The sequence below is a fragment of the Physeter macrocephalus genome, chromosome 16 (genome assembly GCF_002837175.3).
Source record: "Physeter macrocephalus isolate SW-GA chromosome 16, ASM283717v5, whole genome shotgun sequence".
Taxonomy (NCBI): Eukaryota; Metazoa; Chordata; class Mammalia; order Artiodactyla; family Physeteridae; genus Physeter; species Physeter macrocephalus.
The window spans coordinates 80076398-80103726 of record NC_041229.1 but is presented as its reverse complement, the minus strand read 5'-3'; the positions used below and the strand labels follow the sequence as shown (position 1 = coordinate 80103726).

The window sequence follows — 27329 nt, the reverse complement described above, 5'->3', positions numbered from 1 at the left end:
CCATGTTTAGCCACTATTTTCAAAAGCTTTTTTGCATAGCACTTCACTTTATTCTTGTTTGAATTCTTTCCCATATAAACATATGTATGTATTAATATGTATATGAACCTGGAGAACGGGGGTCATTGCCTCCATGGTTTAGCTATGCACACCCCGCTTCCCCCTAGAGTGGGGGGATCAGGTAAGCAGCAGTAGTATCACAGGAACCATGCAAACCCACAGAAGATTCTAAAGAAACAACCATTTTTATGTTAAATAAACAGATATTTGTTCATGACTAGACTGCGTGTTGTGGACTAGTGTTGTCAAGTCTCCCCATCCCTGGGTTAGAAGATCCAGCTTCTCTGTCTTCAGGGGCTCGGTTTTAGAAAAGGTTGAGAAGCACTGAACTGAAGCATGTGGTTATTGTAATCTTTCGCCAAGATTAAGAGAAGCCCTTTGCATATTTATCTGTCAGAATGTTTACATTGCTCTCGAAAGAAGTTCAGTTAAATTCAGATTAATTAGAATTCTGAAACAGGCCTGTCTGGTTTTGCATCCCCACTCTTCCACTTGTTAGCTGTTAGCTGGTTTGGGGCACATTATTTAAAATTCTCTGTGCAGTAGTTTGCTTATTACCTACCATGTACTTTAATGCATGAAAAGCACTTTTAACAATATCTGACATGTAGTAAGTGCTCAATAAACATTTGTAGAATCTATTAATATTAATAATGATGACTATTTTATCTGTTCTTTCTTTTGATTACTAGATTACTCAATTTGCCTAACTAGGTGAAGGAATCATCTGAAAGTGATCTTTAAAACAAGCAATTTCATTGGGTTTTTTTTTGTTTTTTTTTTGTTTTTTTTTCCCCGGTATGCGGGCCTCTCACTGTTGTGGCCTCTCCCGTTGCGGGGCACAGGCTCCGTGGCCATGGCTCATGGGCCCAGCTGCTCCGCAGCATGTGGGATCTTCCCGCACAGCCCAGTGAATGAGGAATTAGTCTAAGTAAAATTCTCAAAGTTAGAATATACCACAGTTGCCTTTCAGAAGATGAATTGTAATAAAGTGCAGTAACATTTTGGGGGCCTTTAAACATACAATTCCCTGTGCAAGGCCACTTGGTTAAGAGTCAAAAGAATACCTGATAATTTCTGAAAGCTAGTCATGCAAATTCTCCACTTCAATGGCTGGACACACTCAAGAATATATCCTGATTTCACTTTTCACTTTGTTTTCTTTAAATTGTGACTGCCACTAAGTAGACAGTTTGGGCTGGTTTCTAGCTCCAACCTGCTAAATAACCTTGTGCAATTCACTCAATCTCTTTAGCTCTCCTCAGTTCCTTCATCAGTAAAGTGAAGAAGTTATAGAAAACATGATATAATAGTAAATGGAATCAAAGTGCTAATAAAGTAAAACAAAGAGTTACTACATTAGGTCTTATATCTGTATCTGTATATCTACTACACATACACTATTTTTTCTGTTTTGTTTTGTTTGTGGTACGCGGGCCTCTCACTGTTGTGGCCTCTCCCGTTGCGGAGCACAGGCTCCGGACGCGCAGGCTCAACGGCCATGGCTCACGGGCCCAGCCGCTCCGCGGCATGTGGGATCCTCCCAGACCGGGGCACGAACCCGCGTCCCCTGCATCGGCAGGCGGACTCCCAACCACCGCGCCACCAGGGAAGCCCCATTAGTTTCTTATTCTACTACAGTGATGAACACAAATGTGCATTGCCTCAGTTCATGTCCTAACACTAAATACAGTGGGACTAGGGCCTAGTTTCTCAAAGTATGACACTTGGCCCGCCCTCAACAAAATCACTAGGGGGATATTGCTAGAATGCAGATTCTTAGGCTATATCCTAGGAGTCATGATACTGTCTCTTTAAAGGTAGAGTCCAAGAAGCTGTAGTTTAAAAAATTTCCCCACATCATCCTCATGGATACAGAAGTTCTGAGAATCAATGAATGAAAAACTGTAATAGTTATCACACTTAGGTGTCTATAATTTTAATTGTAAAATTAGGGTATAACTACATCACATATTTGTGTACTAATCTGTCCCATAATTTTTTTTTTATTGCCCTTTGAAATAACTGTAAAGGTTAGCATTTGTAGAGCTAGAGAAGACATAGGTGAAAGTGACTGACCGGCTTGTCCCTTCCACTCGCTGATATAAAACCATTTATAACTGCACCAAAAGCACATCACTGGAAATTGTAAATTATGGATTACCTTTGATTTTAGATTAGATAGTCTGGTAGTTAATGGGCAGTAATATGAAAATGAAAATATGTACTAATAAAGCATAGCATATGCTGTAAAGGTTAAACTTTAAAATGTATCTACTATCATAAAAAGGAGTATCTGGGGTATTGGCCATTTAAGTTCTGGTTTCAATATAAGTTTAATTTAAGGTAGATATTTGTTAAGTAGCTCATTTCACCAACTGCCGAGTTATGGAATATAAGGATTCATTATTTGCCATCACTAATTGAATAGGATTCCAAATAGACTATTTCAGGGAATAGATTGGAATGAGTTCCTTTAAAGAAAGGTTGATTTTGCTGCCTCTGCACCATTTCTAACCTTGGACAGATGTACACAGAAGGAGCCATCTTACCTCCCTTGGATCTGAATTCATTAGACATTTTAAATAGTTCTCTTTTTCTTTTGCTTCTTCAGAATTCGTTCTCCTTCAAAACCTTCATACAGAATTGTTCTTATTTCCCAAGACTTAATGATCAAAATATTCAATCATTTTGTCTAGTTGGAAGGCTGAAAAAGAGAAGGCTAAAATCTTTGAACATTAGAAAAATTACCAAGAAAATATACAAATAGATTTTTTTCTAATTTGTGGTCCATAAGTACTCTAAAGTGCACATGGTATTTTTCATCATTTAGATGGGAAAAAAATTTGAAAAAGAATAGATACATGTATATGTATAACTGGATCACTTTGCTGTACACCTGAAACTAACACAACAGTGTTAATCAACTGTACTCCAATATAAAATAAAAGTTAAAAAAAGTATTTTCACAAAAATCATAGGTATCTGCCTCTAAAATAATGTTTTAAACAAGCATACTGTGCTCATCACTCACTGAGTGCAGTGCATTGTTTAAATTATCTCCCAAATTGGGATGGGAGGGAGGGAGGGGTAAGGAGAGGAGTCAAACTACTTTTTTAATAAAGGCATTGGGATTTTTTTTATATGTATCAGAAATATAAGGAGCTATGTGCCAGGCCTGCTTTATTTAAGAAGGAAATGTTCATGGGTTTGTTAGCATAGTGGGTGCAGTGGTCAAGTTAGATACAATTGAAATTCTGTTCTGGTGTAAAACAGTGTTATCAACACTTGAGTCAGTTTGCAAATCTGATCTTCAGACCTGAATTACATGAAAGATTTCCTTGTGGTTTTGAAATAGTGCTCAGAAGGAGCAAAGTTCATTAGGGCTTGAAATTGACCAGAAGTGGTTTGATGCAGATGGGTTACGATGGCTATAAAATCTGAAAGTGAATTGTAGATATTAATAAAAAGCTAACCTAACAACCTTCCACGAAGCCATGAAAATGGCTAAAGCATTGCCTGAGCAGGATATTAAAATGACATGTCAGAATTTGCTCCACTAGAATTTTTTTCTTTATAGTTGTTCACACTTATATTGACTATTAAAGGATTTCAAAGACTAAATTTTCTAGGTTTTCTACCCTAACAGAATCTAAGTATTTTGAACTTGAAACTGGTAACAGAATATAATACTATAATGTCTACATTATTGGTAAGTGAGGAGTAGAAAGAAAAAGGGAAAGCTTTTGATTACACAGAACAAGTGTTTATGACAACATAGACATTCATCAGTAAATAGCTGCATTTAAAATTGTTGTTGTAATTTCACTTACAGCAAGAGAAAAAATTATGTGAGTCTCAGTAAGATATAAAACAGGCTTTTGAGAATAGGGAAAAGAAGTACATTTTAAAGACGAGAATAGTAAGGGAATTTAGTTAATACATTGTTAACTGTTTAACAACTCAAGTGCACTTAAATAAAGTAATAGTTATCTCTTGCCAAACGAAGTTGAAATGGTAAAATAACGTAAGCCACATAATCTCTTCACTTTGTGAGATATCTAATGCCATTTACTGCCCCTATTGAAAGAATCAGTTACAGTATTTTGGTTTTTGGTCTGTTAGTTAGGATGAATTTTAATAGTGTAGGTCATTGGTACAAAGCCATGCTTTCTAAGACCATATCTCTGTGAAACATTGATCTCAGTGTAAGTGCAAACTCATTACATTTATGGGTGTGCCACCAACACCCACATGTGGATTGAGGCATAAGGATTAACCATTTGAATCACCACAAATCCTTTTTCTCATTAACTTTTTATTTAAGGGTTCCATTTTCCCAGATTTCTTCCTTTTGATCTCTTATGTATGGCTGACTTTACAATTTGGGGAAATTTTTAACAGAGGAAATTGTGTCTGTGCATTTATTGTTGTATTATTTTGCATAGAAGGTAGTTTCATTACTATCTTAGCTCAGAACTCACCTGGTTATCCTGCTAAGTTAAGACCACCCCTCTTTTTTGGTGGGGTGTAGCACAGAATTCTGCAGGAGCCTAAATGGTGTATATAATACTGGACTTTTGTTAAAAAGGTCTAGAAGGGACTTCCCTGGTGGCACAGTGGTTAAAAGTCCGCCTGCCAATGCAGGGGACACAGGTTCGCTCCCTGGTCCGGGAGGATCCCACATGCCGCAGAGCAACTGAGCCCGTGCGCCACAACTACTGAGCCTGCGCTCTAGAGCCCGCGAGCCACAACTACTGAGCCCACATGCCACAACTACTGAAGGCCGAGCCCGGGCTGTGCAGCAAGAGAAACCACTGCAATGAGAAGCCTGTGCACCACAACGCAGAGTAGCCCCCGCTCGCTGCAACTAGAGAAAGCCTGTGCGCAGCAACAAAGACCCAACACAACCAAGATAGATAGACAGACAGACAGACAGACAGATAGATGAATAAATAAATAAAAGTCTAGACAACTTTTCTTATTATAGTGTTTTGCCACATCTTTTTTTCTTCCTGTTTTATTGAAATATTATTGACATATAGTACTGTATAAGTTTAAGGTGTACAGCATAATTATTTGACTTATGTACATCATGAAATAATTACAATAAATTTAGTGAAAATACATCATCTCATACAGATACTTAAAGAAATAGAAAAAAAATTTTTTTTTCCTTTTGATGAGAGCTCAGGATTTATTCTCTTAACAGCATTTATATGTAACATTCAGCAGTGTTAATTATATCTATCATGTTGTGCATTACATCCCTAGTACTTATGTACCTTATACTGGATGTACATCTTAATGAAACACATTTAGAGAGGACTTAATGTCAGTGGAGTGTTGTGTGTGTGTATGTGTGGGGAGCACTGCTCATTATTTTCTTGAGTGTGAATGAACATTATCCTCACTCTTATAACATGAGCAATTTAAACTTTTAAACTGTTGTGACACAGAGAAACTGGGAAGGGATTTCAATTTGTGCTTAAAATACAATCTAAATCCTCACCTGATCTAATGGGGCTCTGTGTCATCTGGTCCCCATTTGCATCCACATCTGTGTCTCCCTGGACCCTCCATTCTCCCTCCTGTGTTCTAGTCACTCGGACCTTCTGGGAGTTGCTGGGACCACACCCAGTTGGTTTCTGCTACCGAGTCTCTGCCCTCACTGTTCCTGTTGCCTCAAACACTCCCTGCCCAGCTTCCTTTGCCACTTGCTCTGGATCACAGTTTAATGGCACCTTCTTAGATATGCTTTTCCTGACCAATACATTGTAAGAAGCTACCCTCCCCCTCAGCCCCTGCTAATCCTGATCTCAGTACCCTGTTTATTTACTTCATAGCACTTTTTAAGCACTCTGCAATCATTTTTCAGTCTGTTAATTATATTGTGGGTCAGTCCTCACTAGAATGTGGGTCAGTCTCCTCCTTCCTGTCGTGTTCACCATTTTTACCTTTTGTGCCTAACAAGATTCTCAGTTTACATGTGTGGAATGAATTGCAGATAGATTAGCTACGTGTAGAATTTAATTGCATGATTTAGTTACATTATATGGTTAATTGTATGATTATATTTCAGCTCCACATTATTTATAGAAAATGTCCAGATGTGTGAATGTGAAATAAATGTCCTTAACTCCCTCTGCCCCAACAAAATGTCTCTCTCTCCCTAAGTAGAAGTTCCTTGAGGCTGTGAAGCATGTGCGTGTGTATGTGTGCATGTGTGTGTGTGCTTGAACACACTGCCATCTACTCATTAAAGAAAATCTGCTAAGCAGTTCTGTAGCCAGTACTTTGCCAGTCTGTTATATAAAGGATGCCTGTCTCTTCTCAGGGGTAGGTAGGTTCTAGAAAGTACAAGGAATAAACAAACCTAAAACTGTTTCTAAGTGGATTCTGAAGGCAGCTGCTCAGTTTCTGAAGCTCTCCACTTTTTAATGCTCTTCAAGTTATCCTGACTATCAAACAGAAGGCTTCCATCAGATCCTTACCGGGACCAAGGGTCTTTGACCTCGGCCAATCTGCCTCTGGAAAGGAGACTGCATATGGGGCTGGGGCAGTTAGTTGGGAGTGGGGGCTCAGCACTTGCATGGAGGGGAAAGGGACACTTAATGGCAGGATCCGAAGCTGGAGCAACACAGGGAAACAGGAGGCACGAAAACCACTCTGAAGTCAGAATTTCCTGAACTTGAAGGCTGCCAAAGTTGATTTCTTTAAAAAATGGGCTGCCGTTTTGACCTTGCACCTGTTTTCTTGTGTTCCCTAATTTTCACCAAGAGATCCAAGCCTGTGTGATATGGATTTAAATAGTGAAATTATATCAACAAGGTATTTGCAAAGAAAGTTGTGATTTGCCTGGTGCATATGGTTCCTCATCATATTAATACTAACTTGTCATTTTGGCGAAAAGCAGTTATTCCAACAATTACGCCTGGTTGTGTCAACACTAACATTTAGTTCTTGGTTTCTCAGAACTTCAGATGGGGATTTAATTTTTAAGTATGGGTAATCCTATTAGTAAGGTGTCCTTAATTCCAAAATTTTGGGGAAAATCGAAGAAACGCTAAAGCCACAATAATGTTGATCGGAGGAGCTGTTTAATTTTTTCCTAGGGACAGTTTGCCCTTTTCTTAATATCTGTTAATTTTGACAAACTAATTTTTCAAATGTACTTAGGCCTAAGAGAAGAGGAGAGGGTTGCTTTGCCAGTACGTGACACTTATATTTTTAACTTGCCTGGTGGTAATAAGGATTGTTGAGAATCTATTGAAATGGTTTGTTGCTGTAGAAAAAAATTGTAAATATGTTCTTACTCTTTCCCCTTTGGTACCAAGTCAGAATAGCAATTAAATTTAATATCAAATATTAGTTATAAAACTGTAAGTGAAATAGATTATTTGGTCAGCTTAGTTTTTTCTTGTTGTTTTTATATATATATATATATATATTTTTTTTTTTTGGCTGCGTTGGGTCTTCGTTGCTGCGCACAGGCTTTTCTTTTTTTTTTGTTTTTTTATATATATATATATATATATTTTTTTTTTTTGGCTGCGTTGGGTCTTCGTTGCTGCGCACAGGCTTTTCTCTAGTTGAGGTGAGCGGGGGCTACTCTTCGTTGCGGTGCGTGGGCTTCTCGTTGCGGTGGCTTCTCTTGTTGTAGAGCACGGGCTCTAGGCACACGGGCTTTCTATATTTTTGATAAGTACATTCTGAAACATAAAATTCGAGCTTGAGCTTTGAGAGTTTCTTTCTTTATTTAATATATCATTCTGCCATACAGTTGTGCTTAGCCAAGGATTCTTGAAGGATTCAGATTTGTATGCATCCCTTTGTTATGGAGGAAGGGAGACAACTGAGTTCCATATGCTGATCTTGGAAACATTGTTAAATTTTAGGAAAACTTCTAGTGAAATTAAAGAAATAAGGAATGCTGTGGCTTTGGTCATTTTTATAACTCCATTTTGTTTTTTTTTTTGAACCCTGAGAGTTGTGTGACTTGCCTTGACTCATTCCACTAGAATCCATTATTGAAGGTGGTTGTTTTTTTCTGTCAGGCGTCTAGATGCCAACCATATCACCGCAGTGCCTGAGGACAGTTTTGAGGGGCTCACTCAGTTACGGCATCTGTGGCTGGATGACAACAGTTTGACAGAGGTGCCAGTACATCCCCTCAGCAATCTGCCGACCCTGCAGGCACTGACCTTGGCTCTCAACAAAATCTCCAGCATCCCGGATTTTGCATTTACTAACCTGTCCAGCCTGGTGGTTCTGTAAGTATCCACCCCTTTTAATACTATATATTTGTGTTAATTTGGGGGCAAAAGCAGAGTTCTTGTGACAAATTGTTATGAAAGTACCTCACTGAGTATGTTCTTGGAGAGCTGGTGTTTGGGGGATCTGCCTTTTTTACAAAATTACATGTGCTGGCTTTTAAAAATACAAACAGGATAATTTTTTAAAAATGAACATTGGATGGTAACAGTGGAATCTCTCAAAAATAAATGGCCATTTGTAGTCAGGAGAAGAAAGTGGGTCATTCAGCAAGCACTGGTACAGCTTTTACTTGTATCCCAGCAATGCATTCAGTGTTAAAAGAGGCGGAATCCTTTTGGAGACGCCCATAGAAAATGAGTTTCAGTGATACTTTATGTTTTTACTGTCTATTCAAAGAGTATGTGATTTTCTGTTGTTTCAAAAACTTGGACATAATAAAGTGGCATTTCTTGTAAAATCTGTTACCGATTCTCACTGATGTAAGCTGACACCCCCACCTCCCCATAGGAGAACTCATCAAAGTTTCGCTTCATATAATTAAAAGCTCATCAAAACTTTTGTTTGGATATGGGTAAATACTCAAGAATCTTCCATGTGTGCACCCCTTTTCCACTAGAGATATGTTCCTTTTCCACTGGCCTCCTATGTTCAGTGAATCCGAGTCTGTGCAGTGTTTATCAAGAGATGGCTACCCAATGCTATTTGTTTTCCATTAGTCAAGTGTTGCAATGTTTAGCTGCACCATTCCTTTAAGCTCTACCAATTTAGACATGTAAAACATTATAATAGTTGCTTCTGGGTGAGGCAAAAGTCATTCTGATGCTTTTTTCCATAGGCATCTTCATAACAATAAAATTAAAAGCCTGGGTCAACACTGTTTCGATGGACTCGATAACCTGGAGACCTTGTAAGTTTATTCGTAGTTTGGATGATCACATTTGGGAGGTTGACAGTGGAATTTTGCATTTCATTGCAGAAAAAGGAAAAAAGTAACGGTCTTAAGTTCAGCTCATTATTAATTTGCTTTAATACATGACTAAAGTCTTGCCTTCAGATAACACAGTCATGAAAACTAATCCAGGTTTCTTGTTAAAAATGGCGCACCAGATTGATATTTCTTACAAAAGGACATGGTAAAACCAGCTCAGTCTGCCAAGCTGTACACCTTTTCAAAAACTTTGGTTTTTTTAGTATGATAGGCAGTTTTGGAACTTTGAACCTTATAAAATTAATACTGGAAAAGTTGTTTTGTTTCTTTGTTTTCTCCCTCATCTCAGTTGCCTTGCTAATTGTTAACAGTGGGTTTGAATACCATCTCTGCTTTTATATGCTAAATGCGATGAAGGTTTCCATTTTGCTTAGGACACTTTTGTTGTTGTTTCTATTGTTAAAGTGTTTGAGAATTCTGGCTGTTTCAAAACTGTCCATTGTACCATGATATGAGCAAAAGACATAGTGCAACTGTGTGTGATCAAGAGTAGGATCTTTATTTCTGTTGTTTTGGTTTGTACTAGTTGCCTTTATTCAGAGATTTATAATATTAGCCATCGTGGTATAGTAAATGATTCAGAGAATGTCCCAGTTAGGTGGCTGAGTAACATCTGATTGGAATGCTTAGGGTTTGTAATATTTTGTTTAATTGAATTTTTGGGTTACCTGTCAGTCAATGAGAAGACTTAAAATCTTTTAGTACTCTATTAATTCACTTTCCTGTTTAAACCACTAAAAGATAGTAAGCATCAGTGGATATTTGAAAGTTGAAGCTCTTGAAGAAGATACTGCCAAACCCAGTTCTTCTAAGTATGTAAATACCAGTGGAACAAAAGACTGGGCGGGTCTTCTGATCCTAAACCTTGTATTATTCCAATAATTATTCTAATTATATTAAAATTAAACCTTTTCTTCCCAGTTAAATTTTTATTTACCATTTTTTTCTATGTAGAAAAGGAAAACAACTTTTTGTTGTTTTCAACAACAATCAAAGGTGCTGGCCTTTTGATTTTATTTACTCCCATTCTGAAATCAATCGCTGATCATATGCTAACATTCTCTTTAGGATAAAAGAAATTAAAGTTTAAATACACTCAGAGGGACTTCCCTGACTGTTCAGTGGTTAAGACTCCACGCTTCCAGTGCAAGCAAGGGATGAGGGTTCGATACCTGGTTGGGGAACTAAGATCCCACATGCCTTGTGGCATGGCCAAAAAATAAATAAATAAAATAAAATACACTCAGAATTAAGACTTTTAAAAGTACAGATCGGGCTTCCCTGGTGGCACAGTGGTTGGGAGTCCGCCTGCCGATGCAGGGGACGTGGGTTCGTGCCCCGGTCCGGGAGGATCCCACATGCCGCGGAGCGGCTGGGCCCGTGAGCCATGGCCGCTGAGCCTGCGCGTCCGGAGCCTGAAAAAGTACAGATCACTATGGCTTTTCTCTCTCCTAATTAATGGAACTTTTTCAATAATTTGTAACCCACTTGAGGACCGTAGTTGTATGAAACCGTCCTGGTCCTTCTCCTTATTCATACTTAGGTCATCCTGCTGATGTTAGGGCTGAGGTCAGCTGCCCTCATACCAGAATTTCAGGAAGCCACTCTAAACCTATAATAGAAACCTCAGTTTCAGGCTATTGTCATTTACAAATGATAGTCAATAAATTCTATTTTATGGAGAACTGCCTTTCAGGTGATTTGTTTATTTAATGCACCAGTAATATGTGATTCTGAGAGTTCTTTGCACTTTTAAAGTTGTTGACTTAAAACATCATAGAAGAATTAAGATTCTTTTTTCTGTTCAGTAATCTAAGAAAAGGTGTAAATTTAATTAAATGGACTGGCAATTGGTTGTCAAAGAAAGATTACCATCCAGAGGATGTGATTTAAAAATGAAAGAAAAATTTGTACCAAAATACCTTATAAATTGTGACCATCCTTCAATGTTCTTACATATTTTTCCAATTTTTTCCAGGGACTTGAACTATAATAATTTGGGGGAATTTCCTCAGGCAATTAAAGCCCTTCCCAGCCTAAAAGAGCTGTGAGTATTGCTTTGCTCTATCTGTGCCTTAATATCCCTAGAACTCACCATTTAATGTTCCAACAATGAGATTTTAGAACATCTTTGTTCCATTACATGTATCATAATACACACACACACACACACACACACACACACACAGGATCATACAGATTGAATTATATTGGCTAGCACAGACAATTTTGAGCATAGACTACTGTATATGGCTGGATTCCGGTGAAACCAGCCATAAGGTATGGTCTCTGCTTTGTAGGAGCTGTGGTCTTATTCCCACTGGGGAGGCTGACCATGTAAGACAGAGAGCGGTTTCTAGGTGGAAATAAGTGCTGAATGAATAGGATAAATAAATCATTCCAGAAAAAGACCTCATTGAGGCTTGGGGTCATTGGAAAAGATATCACCAAAGAGAAGGAATTTGACTGGACTTGAAAGAATGGAAATATTTAGATAAATGAAAGAGATGAGGGAGCATTTTAGATGTTGGATTTGTCAAGGTCAGAGATAAGAATGCACATGGCATAACAGAGATCGTGTGTCATGAGTTAATAGCTAATATTCTGAGATGCATTGCTTAAAAACTAAATGCAGGTGACAATGAAAGAGATTTTGGGGTTAGAATACCTGTGATTCTTGCAGTCTAAAGTTCTTTGGGGATGAAACAAACTAAATGTATATAAGGGACCTGGCAGTGGTAGTAGGTTAAGCAGTGGGTTTAAAAAGAATTAGGTATGGTCCTGAAAAAGATGAGATGGAATTAAAAATTCAGTTTCCCCACATTTTTGAAATTTTCATGTAGTTGTTATCAGTTATATTTTACATCCTACTGAACAGTAGTAGATATTCAGGTTTTAACTTATTTCTCAAGGGGATAAGCATTTCAAAATATTTTTCTTCTATCTTTGTAGGTTATTTCACAGTAATTCTATTTCTGTTATTCCTGATGGAGCATTTGATGGTAATCCACTCTTAAGAACTATGTAAGTAGTTTGGAAATTTTCTTTTAATATGTAATCATGTAAAGCAATGTCTGTACAATGCCAAACATCTGGATAAAGAATGAAAATTTAGGCTGTTAGATATATGAGCTTTGTGAACATAGATTTAGTGTTGGAGTGCTTGTGAACATATGAAAACTTTGCTTTTTTGGCTATTTTTACAGACATTTGTATGATAATCCTCTATCTTTTGTGGGGAACTCGGCATTTCACAATTTATCTGATCTGCATTCCTTGTAAGTATTATAGAAATTTAAAAACAAACCTGAATATTTACACAATTGCTGTAATGGAAAACTAGAATTTATCATTGTAGCTGCAGAAAACAGAATCTTTTATTTTCTTTTTCTTGGGTGGAAATCCAAAAGACAATTTTGAAAATTTACGATGGTTCTAATTTATGTGAACACTTGGTCAAAATTACCACACTTTCAGGTCCAGTCAAGAGATGAAACTAATCTTCTTTTTAGGTATAGTGGTACTGTAATTGTAAGCTGTTTAAAAAATAAAATGAAAATATTATCTATGAAAATTTTTTATTTAAAATTACTTTTTATCTCCCAATTTCTTAAAGAGTCATTCGTGGTGCAAGCATGGTACAGCGGTTCCCCAATCTGACTGGAACTGTCCATCTGGAGAGTCTGTAAGTGTGGCCCTTTGAAGAAGGGCTGTGTAAAGATAACACTGGCCTGCTAGTAGGTTGCCAGTGCTTTTTGGTGATGATGATGAGTTAATGTTGATTTCTACAGTCTTGGTTTGTGAATATCATGCATAGAGATGGATATATTGGGTTTGGAGTCAGTCAACTCAGGTAGAGTATATAGCCTAGTATGTGAGAGGTAAGTTCTGAAAAGGTCACTGAAACTATAAGGCAGTAAGTAAGTACCAAATTAGAAGCAGTGCTTTAGGAGTTCAGAAGTGGAGCAATCGATGTAGACGATCCGAAAAGGCTTTATGGAAGAGGTGAAATGTTTCGAAATTGGATACTGTCAGGTTTCCCAGACCTGGTCTTTTATTTAGAAAGGCAGGATTTAGTAAAACCAGGAATACTGAAAATATACTCAGGTATGGCATACAGATGATCAAATATAGCTAAAATTGCATGTTTATAATCAAATGGGGAATGATATGGAGAAATCTGGAAAATTGTTGGGCTTGTAATTTTAAAGTGACAGACCTTGAGTACTGAACATTTGGTTATGGTAAAGCTTCTCAGTGTGCAGCCTGTGAATGGGCTGCAGGTGCATCTAAGATCTTGATGACCTCAGCCCTCCAGAAGCCACGTGGGGCCTGATGTGGTTAGGGTCTCTGCCACAAGGAGCCTTACCACGGTGTGCTGCTGAAGTTATAACGTTCATGTGTGCCAAGATGTAAGAAAAGTTGGGAAGCATTGAGCTAAGGAGTTTAAAGTTGACTCTTACGGCAGTTTGGAGGTGTTGAAAATGTTGGAGGAGGAGGCGTGAGGAGGGTAAGAAGAGAGACTAGAGGTAGAATGGTGAGGAGGCCATGGGAATACTCCACTTGGCTAAATGAACACATTTAACCACAAGAGTTCTGTGTCTTCAGTCCATCACTGGAGTTCCTCCATGTGGCCTGAGATTCCTCTACCCCTCTCTGCATCATTTCACCCTTGATCTGCATAGTAGCAGTAAAAATGGAGAGGGTCAGATGCTGAGACCTATAGAAGAAGAAAGAACAGGAACTGGTGACTGACTGCAGATGGGGAGGCAGAGAGGGAGGGGATTGCTGGGCTGCACCCCTCAGGTCTATAAGACCTGCACTTGTCCAGCTTCAAGACCAAAGAAAGAGCCCAGAGTCAGCAACAGAGACAGCAGTGGTTTAATGGATGGGCGAGCTTACGTGTCTGAGGCAAGGTCCTGGAGCAACACCCCGCTGGCACACGGCAGGCAGGACATGGCGGCAGTCTTCGCTCCCGGGGGCGGGGGAAGGGGAGATTGCCAGTTATAGGAATTGACATCAGGTTGGCTCATTAGTTACCAGGGAAACCAGCAGAGGGGCACGCCCCTCACCACCCTTTGATAAGAACTGTCACCAGCTGGGTTCTGGGGCAAGTATGCAAGAAGGTCAGTCAGGTGAGTAGGGTGTAGGTAAAGCAGGCCCTGGTCAGGCAGGGGCTATACAGAGAGCAAGAGAACAGCCATCTTGAGTGGCCCGATCATACAGGGATTAAAAGAAAATTTCAGAACATTGAGTCAGGTTGATTGAAAGAAAAGATAGAAACATGGTTTGGGGGGCAGGATGCTATCCTGGTTTCAAATGTTTTGGGGGTGAGGGGGTGACAGAACTTGCAGGTGACTGTGGTCAGGCTGTGACTACGGATTCATTTTTTTCTGTTGGTCCACATGAGAACTCAAGCTTATCACCTGGACAATATTAACTTCTCTTGTCACAAGCTCTTCTGCATTACTATGAAAATAATATGGGTATTGAGGGTTCATTCTTCTTCCCACATGCGTTACTTTAGGGAGTAGTTTGGCAGTGGGATACATAGACTCTAGTCTGTATGCAAGTATGTGAACATGTATTTTTCTATATGAGAATAGCATTTTGTTTACCATCTCAACTTGAGTCATTTCTTAGACCATGTTTTTCCATAGGACCTTGACCGGTACAAAGATAAGCAGCATATCCAGTAATTTGTGCCAAGAACAAAAGATGCTTAGGACTTTGTAAGTTGGATTCTTCTTCCCTTCTCCTGCCTTTCTTTGTTTTATGTACTTCACACATGTTGAGTTTTATTTTTAATGAACTCTTTTCAGTAGGTGACATTAAGGTATAATTATTTCTTATTGGTTCCCTTCATGGAAATGAACAGGAATTTTAGTATCCCCCTAGGTAGGTAATGTTTATTTGAATTTGATTTTACAGCTATATGTATATCTCACATCTTGTGACTTTACTTTGAACAAAGTAAAACCAAACTAGTCTCTTCCTTGATTTCTTTTTTTATCCTGACTCCTCATCCTTGTTCTAGTTGCCCCAGGGGAGTTAGCTCTCTGTATGCTGCTCTTTCATCCATAACCCAAGTAAGAGCCCCAGTCTTTCTTGGATCGGGAACCAATTAAGCATGGAGCTTTCCAAAATCTCTAAGCTGCCCTGGAAATTAAAAGTAAATAAAGGATGTAAAGTTGTCACAGGAACAAACAATTAAGTTCCTAAGTTGTTAACAAGTATTCAGTGGCAAGAGATAGTAACAAAATAAATCACTGACTGATCAAGCAAGTAATTAAATGGTGTCATGGAGTATCAAACACAATGATAACACTGAGGAAACACTGAATGGGATTAACAGTTAACTAGTCCCAATTTTTTATTTACTATAAATATTTTTTAAAATGTGAGTACATATAACACTCCTCTTACAGCTTTTAAATTCAATAACAACATAGAAATTATTTATGGTATAAACAATATTATAAAAATATAAATTAAAAACTCATAACTCTACCATTTGGACATAATTTTTATATATTTTCTGCACTGTATTTTTCATATTTATTGTATATTCTTAATGTTTTAAAATATATTTTATATTGTCTATACTCAACATTATGTACTTGAAGTTTGCCAATCTTAAGCCTGTTCTATCACTGAGGTAGGTGCTCTAGAAAGCTTATGAGTCTTGGGTAAAGAAAAAAATGTTGCTTTTCTTTTTTTTTTTTTTTTTTAAGTTGCTTTTTTTGTTCAGACATATCTCTTTATTACAGATCTTAGCACTGCTTTCAGTGCTTCTGGGTACAGCTCTCATAATGTAGTATTCTGATAAGATAAAATTAATTTGTTAATTTCCGTTATTTTAAGGGACTTATCTTACAACAATATAAAAGACCTTCCCAGCTTTAATGGTTGCCATGCTCTGGAAGAAATGTAAGTTGGTCTTTGACTTACTCTTTTTGCTCTGGTCTATTGTTAATTCATTGAGCCTTTCCTATTGTAAATAAATGGCTTTCATATTAAGATCTTAGATATTCACATAATTAGGTGTTCCTATAAATAAATGTCCAATGGTACCAGGTGTGTTCATGCGACCAGCATTTATTGGGCACCTATCAGGCATTCTATGAGATGGTATGGGAGGAGGGTGGTGTATATGAAAAACCAACCAAACAAAAAACTGGTCCAGATGTGGATATCTACAGTGTAGTTATACAGGACAGCTCTGGTGGGAGTTGACTGAGAGGTCAGGAAAGGGAGGAACTTATACTCCCATGTTTTATCTCCTCCTTCCTCTGACCTTCCTTCTGTGGTACTTGGTATGGTTGCGTTGTCTTGGGTCCTTTCTTACTATGTTGTCTTCCTGCTGTCACTCCTGTGTGGAGTTGGTGAGGAATTTAGATAGTGTACCTTAACTCTCAGTGTAATTTTGGGTGAAATACCAATTAGTCTAGCCCTTTCATCTTCTAGACGAGGAAACAACAGTTCCTTTTACTTTCAACAAGATCAATTAATGTTACTCATGAATGAATGTTTAAACTTAGAAAAAGTTTAATTAAGAAATGTTATTTTTCAAAATAGAAAATATTTTCTCGCTTTTTTCCTCTTTCTTTTATCTTTAATTCTTATTCTTTTTTTAGTTCTTTGCAACGTAATAAGATCCACCAAATAAAGGAAGATACTTTTCAAGGCCTGACATCCCTAAGGATTCTGTAAGTTCCTCTGTGATTATTAGAGACAAATAAAATTTTTGTTAAACTGTAAATTAATGTATCATTATAATTCCCATGTTAGTAGATATACTTAAATATAGGATTTATTATGCATGAATATTGTTTTTCAAACTTTACCACATGGTACTTCATAAATAATTTCCTTTCAGCATTTTTTCACCTTAGCTAATTTATGAGAGTGCCCATTTGTGAGTGAAAAAGTATAACGTGTATAGCTTGAGAAACGCATCTTGTGTGTTTTCAAGTCATAATCATGAAGTTTGCCAGTTTGTTAGGGGCTGGGTGGGCAAACTATAGCCTGTGGGTCAGATCCAGTGTGCCTCTTGGTTCTGTAAATTAAGTTTTATTAGAACACAGCCCTGCCTTTTTGTTTAAGAATCGCCTAAAGCTGCTTTCACCATACTTACAGCATAGTCAAATAGTTGCAGTAGAGACCGTGTGACCCCCAGAGGTGACGGATATTTACTATCTGGCCCTCTACAGAAAAAGTTTGCTGACCCCTGCACCGGGGTACCTATCATGGTAAACACAGCTGATATGCAGTAGAAGCACTCATTTAAAAAGTGACTTGTGGGCTTCCTTGGTGGCGCAGTGGTTGAGAGTCATGGACATGGGACACGGATTCGTGCCCCGGTCCGGGAAGATCCCACATGCCGTGGAGCGGCTGGGCCCGGCTGGGCCCGTGAGCCATGGCCACTGAGCCTGCGCATCCGGAGCCTGTGCTCCGCAATGGGAGAGGCCACAACAGTGAGAGGCAAAAAAAAAAAAAGTGATTTGTATTTGAGTGCATATTTGTGCCTGGTACTCTATTAAGCACTTGGGAATACAGAGGTGACTAAGATAAACCATGTCACGGCCTTCATGCAATGCAGAAGACGCAGTACACTAAATAGGGAACAATTTTTTTTTATACAGAAAATAATTTGAAACATTGACAGTGAAGTGAAATCACATATACTAAAATCATGTTTTCCAGTAGATCCCCATTAAGAAATTAAACATGCGTCTACTAGAAAAATACTTTATTGGTAGTTGGGTTGCTGGACCTTTCCTTGTTGCTAACAGGCTTCCTGTGGGTCTGGGCCGTAGTGGGGAAGGGGACTGGCTCACAGCTGCCATCACTTCTAGAGCGCTGATAAGTGACAACAATGAAAAGCTAGCTGGCCTTTTCATGATTTGGAACCAAGTCTGTCGAATTTTCCTGTTATCCAGGAGATGTGTCATGGAATGAATTTAACCTATCTTTAAATTTCCATTAAGGCTCCGTGTAAGTGTGGTTGCAGATTATTTCTCTGTTTTATTAATTCTGTAATATCAGAAATCCTCAGGGTGTGTTCCTGAATATAGTATATGGCTCTGGTGCTGATATGGTTTTTATTTCCTGCTTGGGGAAAGAATGATATCTGAAGCCCTTCTGGAATGCTCTTGTTTGCATATTGATTATTTGTCTTCCCTCAAGGCCTTATCACTAACCTTTGAGAAGGCAAATAACCTGAAGCCTGTTTTTATTTTCAGCTTTGTCAGGAGCTGTGCTTTTCCTCACCTAGTTAATAGTACCAGAAGTTATATCATATCTCTTGTATTTTTGAACTAGTATCAGAATGATTAGGTGGAGAAAATTCACAACTGTTTGAAACAGATGCCAGCTAGAATTACTGCTCCCTGGAACACATTCCAAGAAATATTTGGCTGTGAAGGGAAGGACTTTAATGTAAACATTAAAAATGTTGTTGAACAAGATTAAAGATCTTTGTTATCTTATCAGGGATATTGTGACTACAGCAGATTCTAAAGTGTAGTCTGCATTTGGAATTTATTTCAAAAGAGTAACAATTTATTTTTATAATTGCAGAGATCTGAGTAGAAACCTGATCCATGAAATTCACGACAGAGCTTTTGCCAAGCTTGGGTCAATAACTAACCTGTAAGTTTCATGCAGCAATATCATGAAAGTAGTGAATAGTCTGCAGAAATTTGTGTTTTAGCATTGTCCTACCCAAATCATTTTCTCTTTTTAGTGTTCCCTTGTATAAATGCTAACCTGCTATGATGTAGTGGCAGCTTCTGAAATGGTTTTCGTACACCTAAACTTCCTCTTAGAGCTCTGATACTTGTGATGTTAACGCATGTACAGATTTGTGTCTTAGGAGTTAATCTGAAGTCTTATTCACATTTTAGAGATATAAGTTTCAATGAATTAACTTCATTTCCAACGGAAGGCCTAAATGGACTAAATCAGCTGAAACTTGTGGGCAACTTCAAGCTGAAAGAAGCCTTAGCAGCAAAAGACTTTGTTAATCTCAGGTGTGTTTTTGCTTATTTTTCTTTTTTGTGGAAGTTTTGGTAAGCCTCCAGATTATAGAGTGTCCTGGGGTTTTGTTTTGTTTTTTGCTGTGGTTCCCAGATTTTCTGGGAGGCTGTCATTTAAGAGTATTTTCAACCTCAGTCCTCACAAACTTGGAAAAAAATAGAACATGAGCATTAGTCCATAGTTGTTGAGAACATGAATTGCAGACCGTGTTGCTGTCAAAGAGATAATCTAGCCCTTCATCAGAATGGTTTTGTATATAGTGGGATTTGTCATTTGCAACAAGATGGCAGAAAGCACATGTGAACCTACAGAAAATTGATACAATGTGATAATACTTCACAGAGACATTAGAGTTAGAGAGGGGACCTCACTAGATATCGTAGAGAGAGGGTTTGGGAATATTATTATGGGAGAAGAGAATAAATATTTTCATTATACTTACATGAACAAAGTGAATTCATTTAATGGTGTGAAGTCACAAATGACCTGGGACATTAATTTTAAATGAAACTACCAGTTTCATATGATAAATTGGGTGTGGTTAATTCATTTATAAAAGGAGTCTGATAAGATTTTACTTTAAATTGCAGTATTGCTATTAAATTTTAAAGATGGCTTGATTCAAATTGTTTTTAAAAGCATACCTTATATAAATGGAGAAACTCATGGTGTCATCTGATACCAGAGCTTTTTAACAGATGAGGAAACTAAGTCCAGAGAGGATAATGAGCAGCTTAAAGTATTTACTTTGTACAGAACAAAAGCATGTCTGTGAGGTTGGTATTTCAGTATAGATTTTGCCATTTTTTCCAGGTCTTTATCTGTACCATATGCTTATCAGTGTTGTGCATTTTGGGGTTGTGACTCTTATGCACATTCAAACACAGAAGATAACAGCCTCCAAGATCACAGTGTGGCAAAGGATAAAGGCAAGTGCATGAACTTTTGAAAATAGAACACAGCATTAATCAAAGTCTCTGTAATTGTAATCAGTTTGCAAAGGATCAATGTGAAATCTGTGGAGAAAAATGGCTTTTGTGTACTGTGTTCCTGACATCTTTAATATGTTATTAAGCCTGGTGCAAGCTGAACTTATATCATGTACAAGAGAGAAGACTGCAGGAAAAGATGGGTCTTTTGAACTGCTGGAACCTTGAATTAAACGGTTTGTGTTATATATTCAGGTCCCACTGACCTAGCAGTTGTCACCAGCAGTGCTGAAAAGGAGGAGCACAGTCAGATCATTATCCACTGTACACCCTCGACAGGTAAGCCTAACACATTTAACTGCAGTTTCTCGCTTTAAACAAACATTAGGCAGATATACCTAAAACTTCCAGGGATAGATATGATTTCTGTAACAGGAGTGTGACTAGATGGTTTCAAAAGGCCTGACTCAACGTGTGGTCTGTATACAAGGAGCTTAGGCATCTCTTGCAGAATCTCAGGCCCAGACCCAGTGACTCAGAATCTTTGTGTTAACAAGCTCCCCAGACGAGAGTTATGCACAGTAAGGATGGAGAGGCTCTTTCTTCATGTAACTTTAACCCTAGGTCTAATTCTAGAAGTTACTGGTCTGTAAGGTTTTTAGTGTTATCCTTTTTTTTTTTTTTTTTTTTAATGAAACCTTGCCATTACTTTTTTTTTTTTTTTTTTTTTTTTTTTTTTAACGGTACGCGGGCCTCTCTCTTCCCGGACTGGGGCACGAACCCGTGTCCCCTGCATCGGCAGGTGGACTCTCAACCACTGCACCATCAGGGAAGCCCTTGCCATTACTTTAAAAAAAATTATTTATTTGTTTGTTTGTTTATTTTGGCTGCGTTGGGTCTTCGTTGCTGTGCGCGGGCTTTCTCTAGTTGCGACGAGTGGGTTGCCATTACTTTTCTTTCTGTTTTATTTCGTTGAACTTCAGTAGACTTGGGAAAGTTATTAAATTGACACCACATATTTGGTCATGACTGTATTCTGCCTAATCTATCAGAGAAGATGGATTTAGAATTTTACTGTTAAAGAAAAATTTAAATAATGGCTAAATTGTGTGCTATGAAGTAGATTCCTCTTTAATATGATCACACAGGATGATCTGGACATTAATTTTATAACTCAGAATCGTAAATATTATGGATTCTTTAATGATTACTACTGAATTGTGAGCTTCTTCAGAGGCTGTGTATGTGTTCTTTTAATACTTAGCACAGTGCCTGGTGTAGCGAATAATCTTAAAGTGATCAGCTGAGTGAATGGGATTAACAAGAATCATTCATGTCTGTGCAGTTATTTAGTTTATTGATTCGTAGAAGTTAAGGGGTCACTTGCCCTGCTGGGGTTCTTGTGTTGGAGAATGAACATAAGGAAGGGAACGTCTTCATTAAAGGAGAGTCTAAACTTGAATATGCAGAGATTCTATTTCTTCCACACTGATTTTAAACCTTGGGGGTCAACCAGGAGGAAAGTTGGTCTGAGCTCATCTCCCCAGGTGGCAATAGGAGTGAAGTGCAGGTCTGCTTCCACTACTCCACTCACTTGTAGTAACACAGAGACAGCCATGTGCTGACACTGAAGCAGGAAGTGGAGGAGAGCAGGAACCTTCTTTTAAAACTGGAGGAAGCAGCAGGTTTCCAAAGACAGACTGGGTGGAGCCAGCTTCCCAGGCTTTTGAGGGAAAGTAATTCCACCCACTAATCAGACACTTTCCAAAGGGTGTCCTGTTCTCCCAGGTCGGATTAGCTACTCCTAGTTCTTTGCAGAAGGATGAGTTCAGATACAGAGATAAAGGTGAAAGGTTCCTCTTAACACTTCCCTGACGGGGGAATAAAAAAAAATAATTAGATAAAAAAATTTTTTTTTTAAGTTTCTTGAGTCAGATCCATATGAATGGTGCAGAGCTGGCTTGTTAGGTCTGTGACTATCTCAATGATTAAGTTGCTTTATGGGATGTATCAAACTTCAGGACAATCCAGAAACATAAATTAGAATGTGTCTTTTGGGCAGTTGCAGTACATAGTTTTCTTATGCTCTGTAGACAAAATTCTGTTTTTCTTCACTACACTTTTATTTTTTTAATATTATTATTTTTTTAACATCTGTATTGGAGTATAATTGCTTTACAATGGTGTGTTAGTTTCTGCTGTATAACAAAGTGAATCAGCTATACATAAACATATATCCCCATATTTCCTCCCTCTTGTGTCTCCCTCCCACCCTCCCTATCCCACCCCTCTAGGTGGACACAAAGCACGGAGCTGATCTCCCTGTTTTCACTAACTTTTAAATAAAACAGTTGTCATTTGGGACATAACTAGCATGCCAGTCAGTTGCTAGAACATACAACTCAGCTACTAAATTAGTTCTTGCAATCCTAGTTTGTTATGCAGGGTTTTATTGGACGTAGTTTTACATTACTAGTTAACATTGGTGTGATTTGGCTCTCATACTGTCTGAATGACCTCTGTCAGGTCAAGCAAACACTTTGAAATCTCAGTTTCTCTGGATGAAAAATGGGGATAGTTATACCTATCTTAACCTGCTTCATCAGATTGCTTTTGAAAGCTATAAGAAATATGTAAAAAAATATATGTATTACACATACATATAATATATAATTAGTATAAAGTATATTAGGAACTAGGAAGGAAGAAGAAAAGGACCTGACATTTACTGAAGTCCAACTATGTACCCAGTAGCCCGCTTAAGTACCTTGTGTATGTAATTTTACTTAAGCTACACAACGCTGTGAAATAGGTGTTATTATCCACAAGTGAGAAAATGAAATTCTTAGAGGTTTAAGTTGCCCTCTCAAGTAAGAGCAGCAAGTTATGAACCCTAAACTCAAACTCTAGTATATCTGATTGCAAGCCCTCAGTTTATGAAGTGCCTTTCAGGTACTAGACACTGTGCTATGTATATTAACTTAGGTATAGGAAAAAGTGAAAATTTTCTTTTAAATATCATTGTATGGTTTGCCAAATAGTTAATAAAAGAAATGAAATAAATATATGTTAAAACAACATATTAAAATAAATTTTTAAATAGCCCAGTCCAATGACTAAAATATCTAAGAAATGGTCATCTTTTCAATTTGGATCAGTTCAATTTGGTAGTAGATTAATTAGTTTCTCTCTCAAGCCATATCATATGGAATATGGTCTTTTATAAATTGTCTTTTCTCTCTTTCATTTTAGGTGCTTTTAAGCCCTGTGAACATTTACTGGGAAGTTGGATGATCCGTCTTACTGTGTGGTTCATTTTCTTGGTTGCATTGTTTTTCAACCTGCTTGTCATTTTAACAACATTTGCATCTTGTACATCACTGCCTTCCTCCAAATTGTTCATAGGTTTGATTTCTGTATCTAACTTATTCATGGGAGCCTATACCGGCATCTTAACTTTTCTGGATGCTGTGTCCTGGGGCCGATTTGCCGAATTTGGCATTTGGTGGGAGATTGGCAGTGGCTGCAAGATAGCTGGGTTTCTTGCCGTTTTCTCCTCAGAAAGTGCCATATTTTTATTAATGTTAGCAGCCGTCGAAAGAAGCTTATCTGCAAAAGATATAATGAAAAATGGGAAAAGCAATCATCTCAGACAGTTCCGGATTGCTGCCCTTTTTGCTCTTCTGGGTGCTGCAGTAGCAGGCTGTTTTCCCCTTTTCCACAGAGGGGAATATTCTGCATCACCTCTGTGCTTGCCATTTCCCACAGGAGAGACCCCATCATTGGGATTTACCGTAACCTTAGTGCTATTAAACTCACTAGCATTTTTATTAATGGCCATCATCTACACTAAACTCTACTGCAACTTGGAAAAAGAAGACCTTTCAGAGAACTCACATTCTAGCATGATTAAGCATGTTGCTTGGCTCATCTTCACCAACTGCATCTTTTTCTGCCCCGTAGCATTTTTCTCGTTTGCACCATTGATCACTGCCATCTCTATCAGCCCCGAAATAATGAAGTCTGTTACTCTGATATTTTTCCCATTGCCTGCTTGCCTGAATCCAGTCCTGTATGTCTTCTTCAACCCAAAGTTTAAAGAAGACTGGAAGTTACTGAAGCGACATATTACCAAGAAAAGCGGATCCGTGTCGGTTTCCATCAGCAGCCAAGCTGGTTGTGTGGAACAGGATTTCTACTATGACTGCAGCATGTACTCACACTTGCAGGGTAACCTGACTGTGTGTGACTGCTGTGAATCCTTTCTGTTGACAAAGCCAGTGTCCTGCAAACACTTAATAAAATCACACAGCTGTCCCGCCTTGGCAGTGGGTTCTTGCCAAAGACCGGACGGCTATTGGTCCGACTGTGGCACGCAGTCTGCCCACTCTGATTATGCAGATGAAGAAGATTCCTTTGTCTCGGACAGTTCTGACCAGGTGCAGGCCTGTGGACGAGCCTGCTTCTATCAGAGTCGAGGATTCCCTTTGGTGCGCTATGCTTACAATCTCCCAAGAGTTAAAGACTGAATCAGTGTGTTTGTGACTGTTTCCCCCATCAACCCAAATCACAGTGTTTATAGAATGAACCCTAGTCTGATCTCTCATCTGGGAAGCACTTCTGTGATCACTGCCTGGTGTCACTTAGAAGAAGGAGAAAGGCGGCAGTTTATTTCTTAAACCAGATCTTTGCAAAGAACAAGTGCCTAAACTATCAATGGATGAAAAAATGCAGTGTCCAAGCAATGTGTAGTCTATTTGAAACAAATGTATAACTTGAAAAAGATTCTATGTATATCATAGCAATATAGCATTAGGTTTTTCTGATCCATAAGAAGCAAAGTTATACCTATTTCTGAATTAAGCACAAGATAAAGAACAGCTGTTAATATTTTTTTAAGAATATTTTAAATGGTGATTTTGTATAACCGAAGAAAAAGTCTTGCTAATTTTACCTAATGTTTCATCATTAATCTCAGGACAACTTACTGCAGGGCCAAAAAAAGGGATTGTTTCCCAGATAGGACTATGAGAGTGCATGTAGGCATTATCGTCTTGCATTTTCTAATCCATCTCTGACATAATAGAATCATCGATTTTGTTTAAGAGATTTAAATCTAAAATCTGAAGATGTTTTTAAAACAATATTAACAACTGTTAGATTTTAAAAGAATAACTGAACACATTTGTTTTCAGTCATTGTACACTGCTTTGTTTCGATCACAGTAATTTTTTCTTCAGTGTTTTGTGATCACACTATTAGGAAAAAGTAAAGGGCTCATTGCTGTGTGAATTAGTAGAATTGGCTAAACTACTTACATGGGACTTTAATAGTATCTGAGGGATTCGATGGCTCCGTGTAATGTTCGCATTGATAAAACACGTCCTAATATCCTTGGAGCTATCAGTATTTTCCAGTTTTGTTGGTATGTGATCTACCTATAGTTTAAATTATACAGAAAGTAAATTGTGGCAAGTGATTTCATTTAGTTGGAAGAAATTGGGAGTAATTATGACACAAAGCACTTACATTTATTTCTTAGTGAGCTGGATTCTCCTGAACCTATACCATTACATGGAAGCTGCCATACATTTTCCCCCTTACTTTGATTTACAAGAGCCTGTGCAACAGCTCAGAAACGGTGTTCTTGTGAGACAAGCCAAATATGTCACTAAGGAAGAAAAAAAAAGGCATAAAGCTTAGGCCTGACAAGCCAAATATGTCACTAAGGAAAAAAAAAAGGCATAAAGCTTAGGCCTATGTCTTTAAAAATCAAAAATCTTACTTGATTCTCACCTATAGATTTTTGACATGTTCACTATGTGGAGTCTTAAAGTTATAAAGGTTCAATATGTTTTTTGAACAATGTACTAAATCAGTAGCAAACCCACTGCCATATTAGTTGTTCAGGAGATACTAAAAAACATTAAGCTAGATTGCAGTTTAAAAATTAAACTGTATATAATGTGCATATAATGAATTTTTATCTTATGTAAATTATTTTTAGAACACAAGTTGGGAAATGTGGCTTCTGTTCATTTCGTTTAATTAAAGCTACCTCCTAAACTATAGTGGCTGCCAGTAGCAGAATGTTAAATTGTGGTTTATATACTTTTTGCATTGTAAATAGTCTTGGTTGTATATTGTCAGTGTAATAAAAACAGAATCTTTGTATATCAAAATCATGTAGTTTGTATAAAATGTGGGAGGGATTTATTTACAGTGTGTTGTAATTTTGTAAGGCCTACTATTCACAAGTTTTTTAAATTGCTATCAAGTTTGTATATTTACACATCTGATAAATATTAAATCATAACTTGGTAAAAAATCTAGCTAAAAGTTTTTTTTTTTCAAAAGTCATGTTACTGAATACTTTCATTCATTTAAAAAATAGAATAGCAGATATCTAAAATATGTGGTAAACTGTGCTATACATATGGTAGGAAATACAATATTGTATGCAGTGTGTTGAATTATTAAAGTTTCTGGAAAGCAATCTATTTTGCCTTAATTTATACGAGGTATATTAATGAATTTCCTTAGTGTTAAACTAAGCAAATTGAAGTAAAATATTTTTAAGAGTATTAGAAGAAATGTTGAGAGAACACTTTGCTGAAATTTAGAAGTGAGGTTTTATTCTATCTATCTTAAGTCTGAACCATACTCATGGAAAACAAACTGAAATTTAAGAGGATACCATCAATTGGATCTTATTTAAAAGCAAATTATTTAAAAAACTGCATGATTCCAGATATAGTCAGTTGCTCAAATGCGGTAGTCCTCCCTTTCTTCCCTTATCTGAGGTTTCACTTTCCATAGTTTTAGTTGCCTGTAGTCAACCGCAGTCCAAAAATATTAAATGGAAAATTCTAGAAATAAAAAATTCATAAGTTTTAAATTGCACACCCTTCTGAGTAATGTGATGAAATCTTGCGCTGTTCTACTCTGAAACGAATCATCCCTTTGTGCAGTGTATCCTGCCTGTTAGTCACTTAGTAGCTGTCTCTGACTATCTCAGTGCTTGTGTTCAAGTA

General features: G+C 37.7%; 1 protein-coding gene across 1 annotated transcript in view; it reads left to right on the top strand.

Moving 5' to 3' along the window:
• Positions 1-26613, top strand: part of LGR4 (leucine rich repeat containing G protein-coupled receptor 4) — a 96740-nt gene extending 70127 nt beyond the window's left edge. The window contains exons 5-18 of the mRNA XM_007117349.4: positions 8118-8333; positions 9173-9244; positions 11304-11372; positions 12278-12349; positions 12532-12603; positions 12942-13010; positions 14986-15057; positions 16190-16255; positions 16963-17034; positions 18908-18979; positions 19234-19359; positions 20180-20295; positions 20551-20634; positions 23548-26613. Coding sequence (XP_007117411.1) covers positions 8118-8333; positions 9173-9244; positions 11304-11372; positions 12278-12349; positions 12532-12603; positions 12942-13010; positions 14986-15057; positions 16190-16255; positions 16963-17034; positions 18908-18979; positions 19234-19359; positions 20180-20295; positions 20551-20634; positions 23548-24824 — 2455 coding nt within the window. The 3' untranslated portion in view covers positions 24825-26613. The remainder of the gene's footprint in view (positions 1-8117; positions 8334-9172; positions 9245-11303; positions 11373-12277; positions 12350-12531; positions 12604-12941; positions 13011-14985; positions 15058-16189; positions 16256-16962; positions 17035-18907; positions 18980-19233; positions 19360-20179; positions 20296-20550; positions 20635-23547) is intronic.
• Positions 26614-27329: the final 716 nt, after the last annotated feature.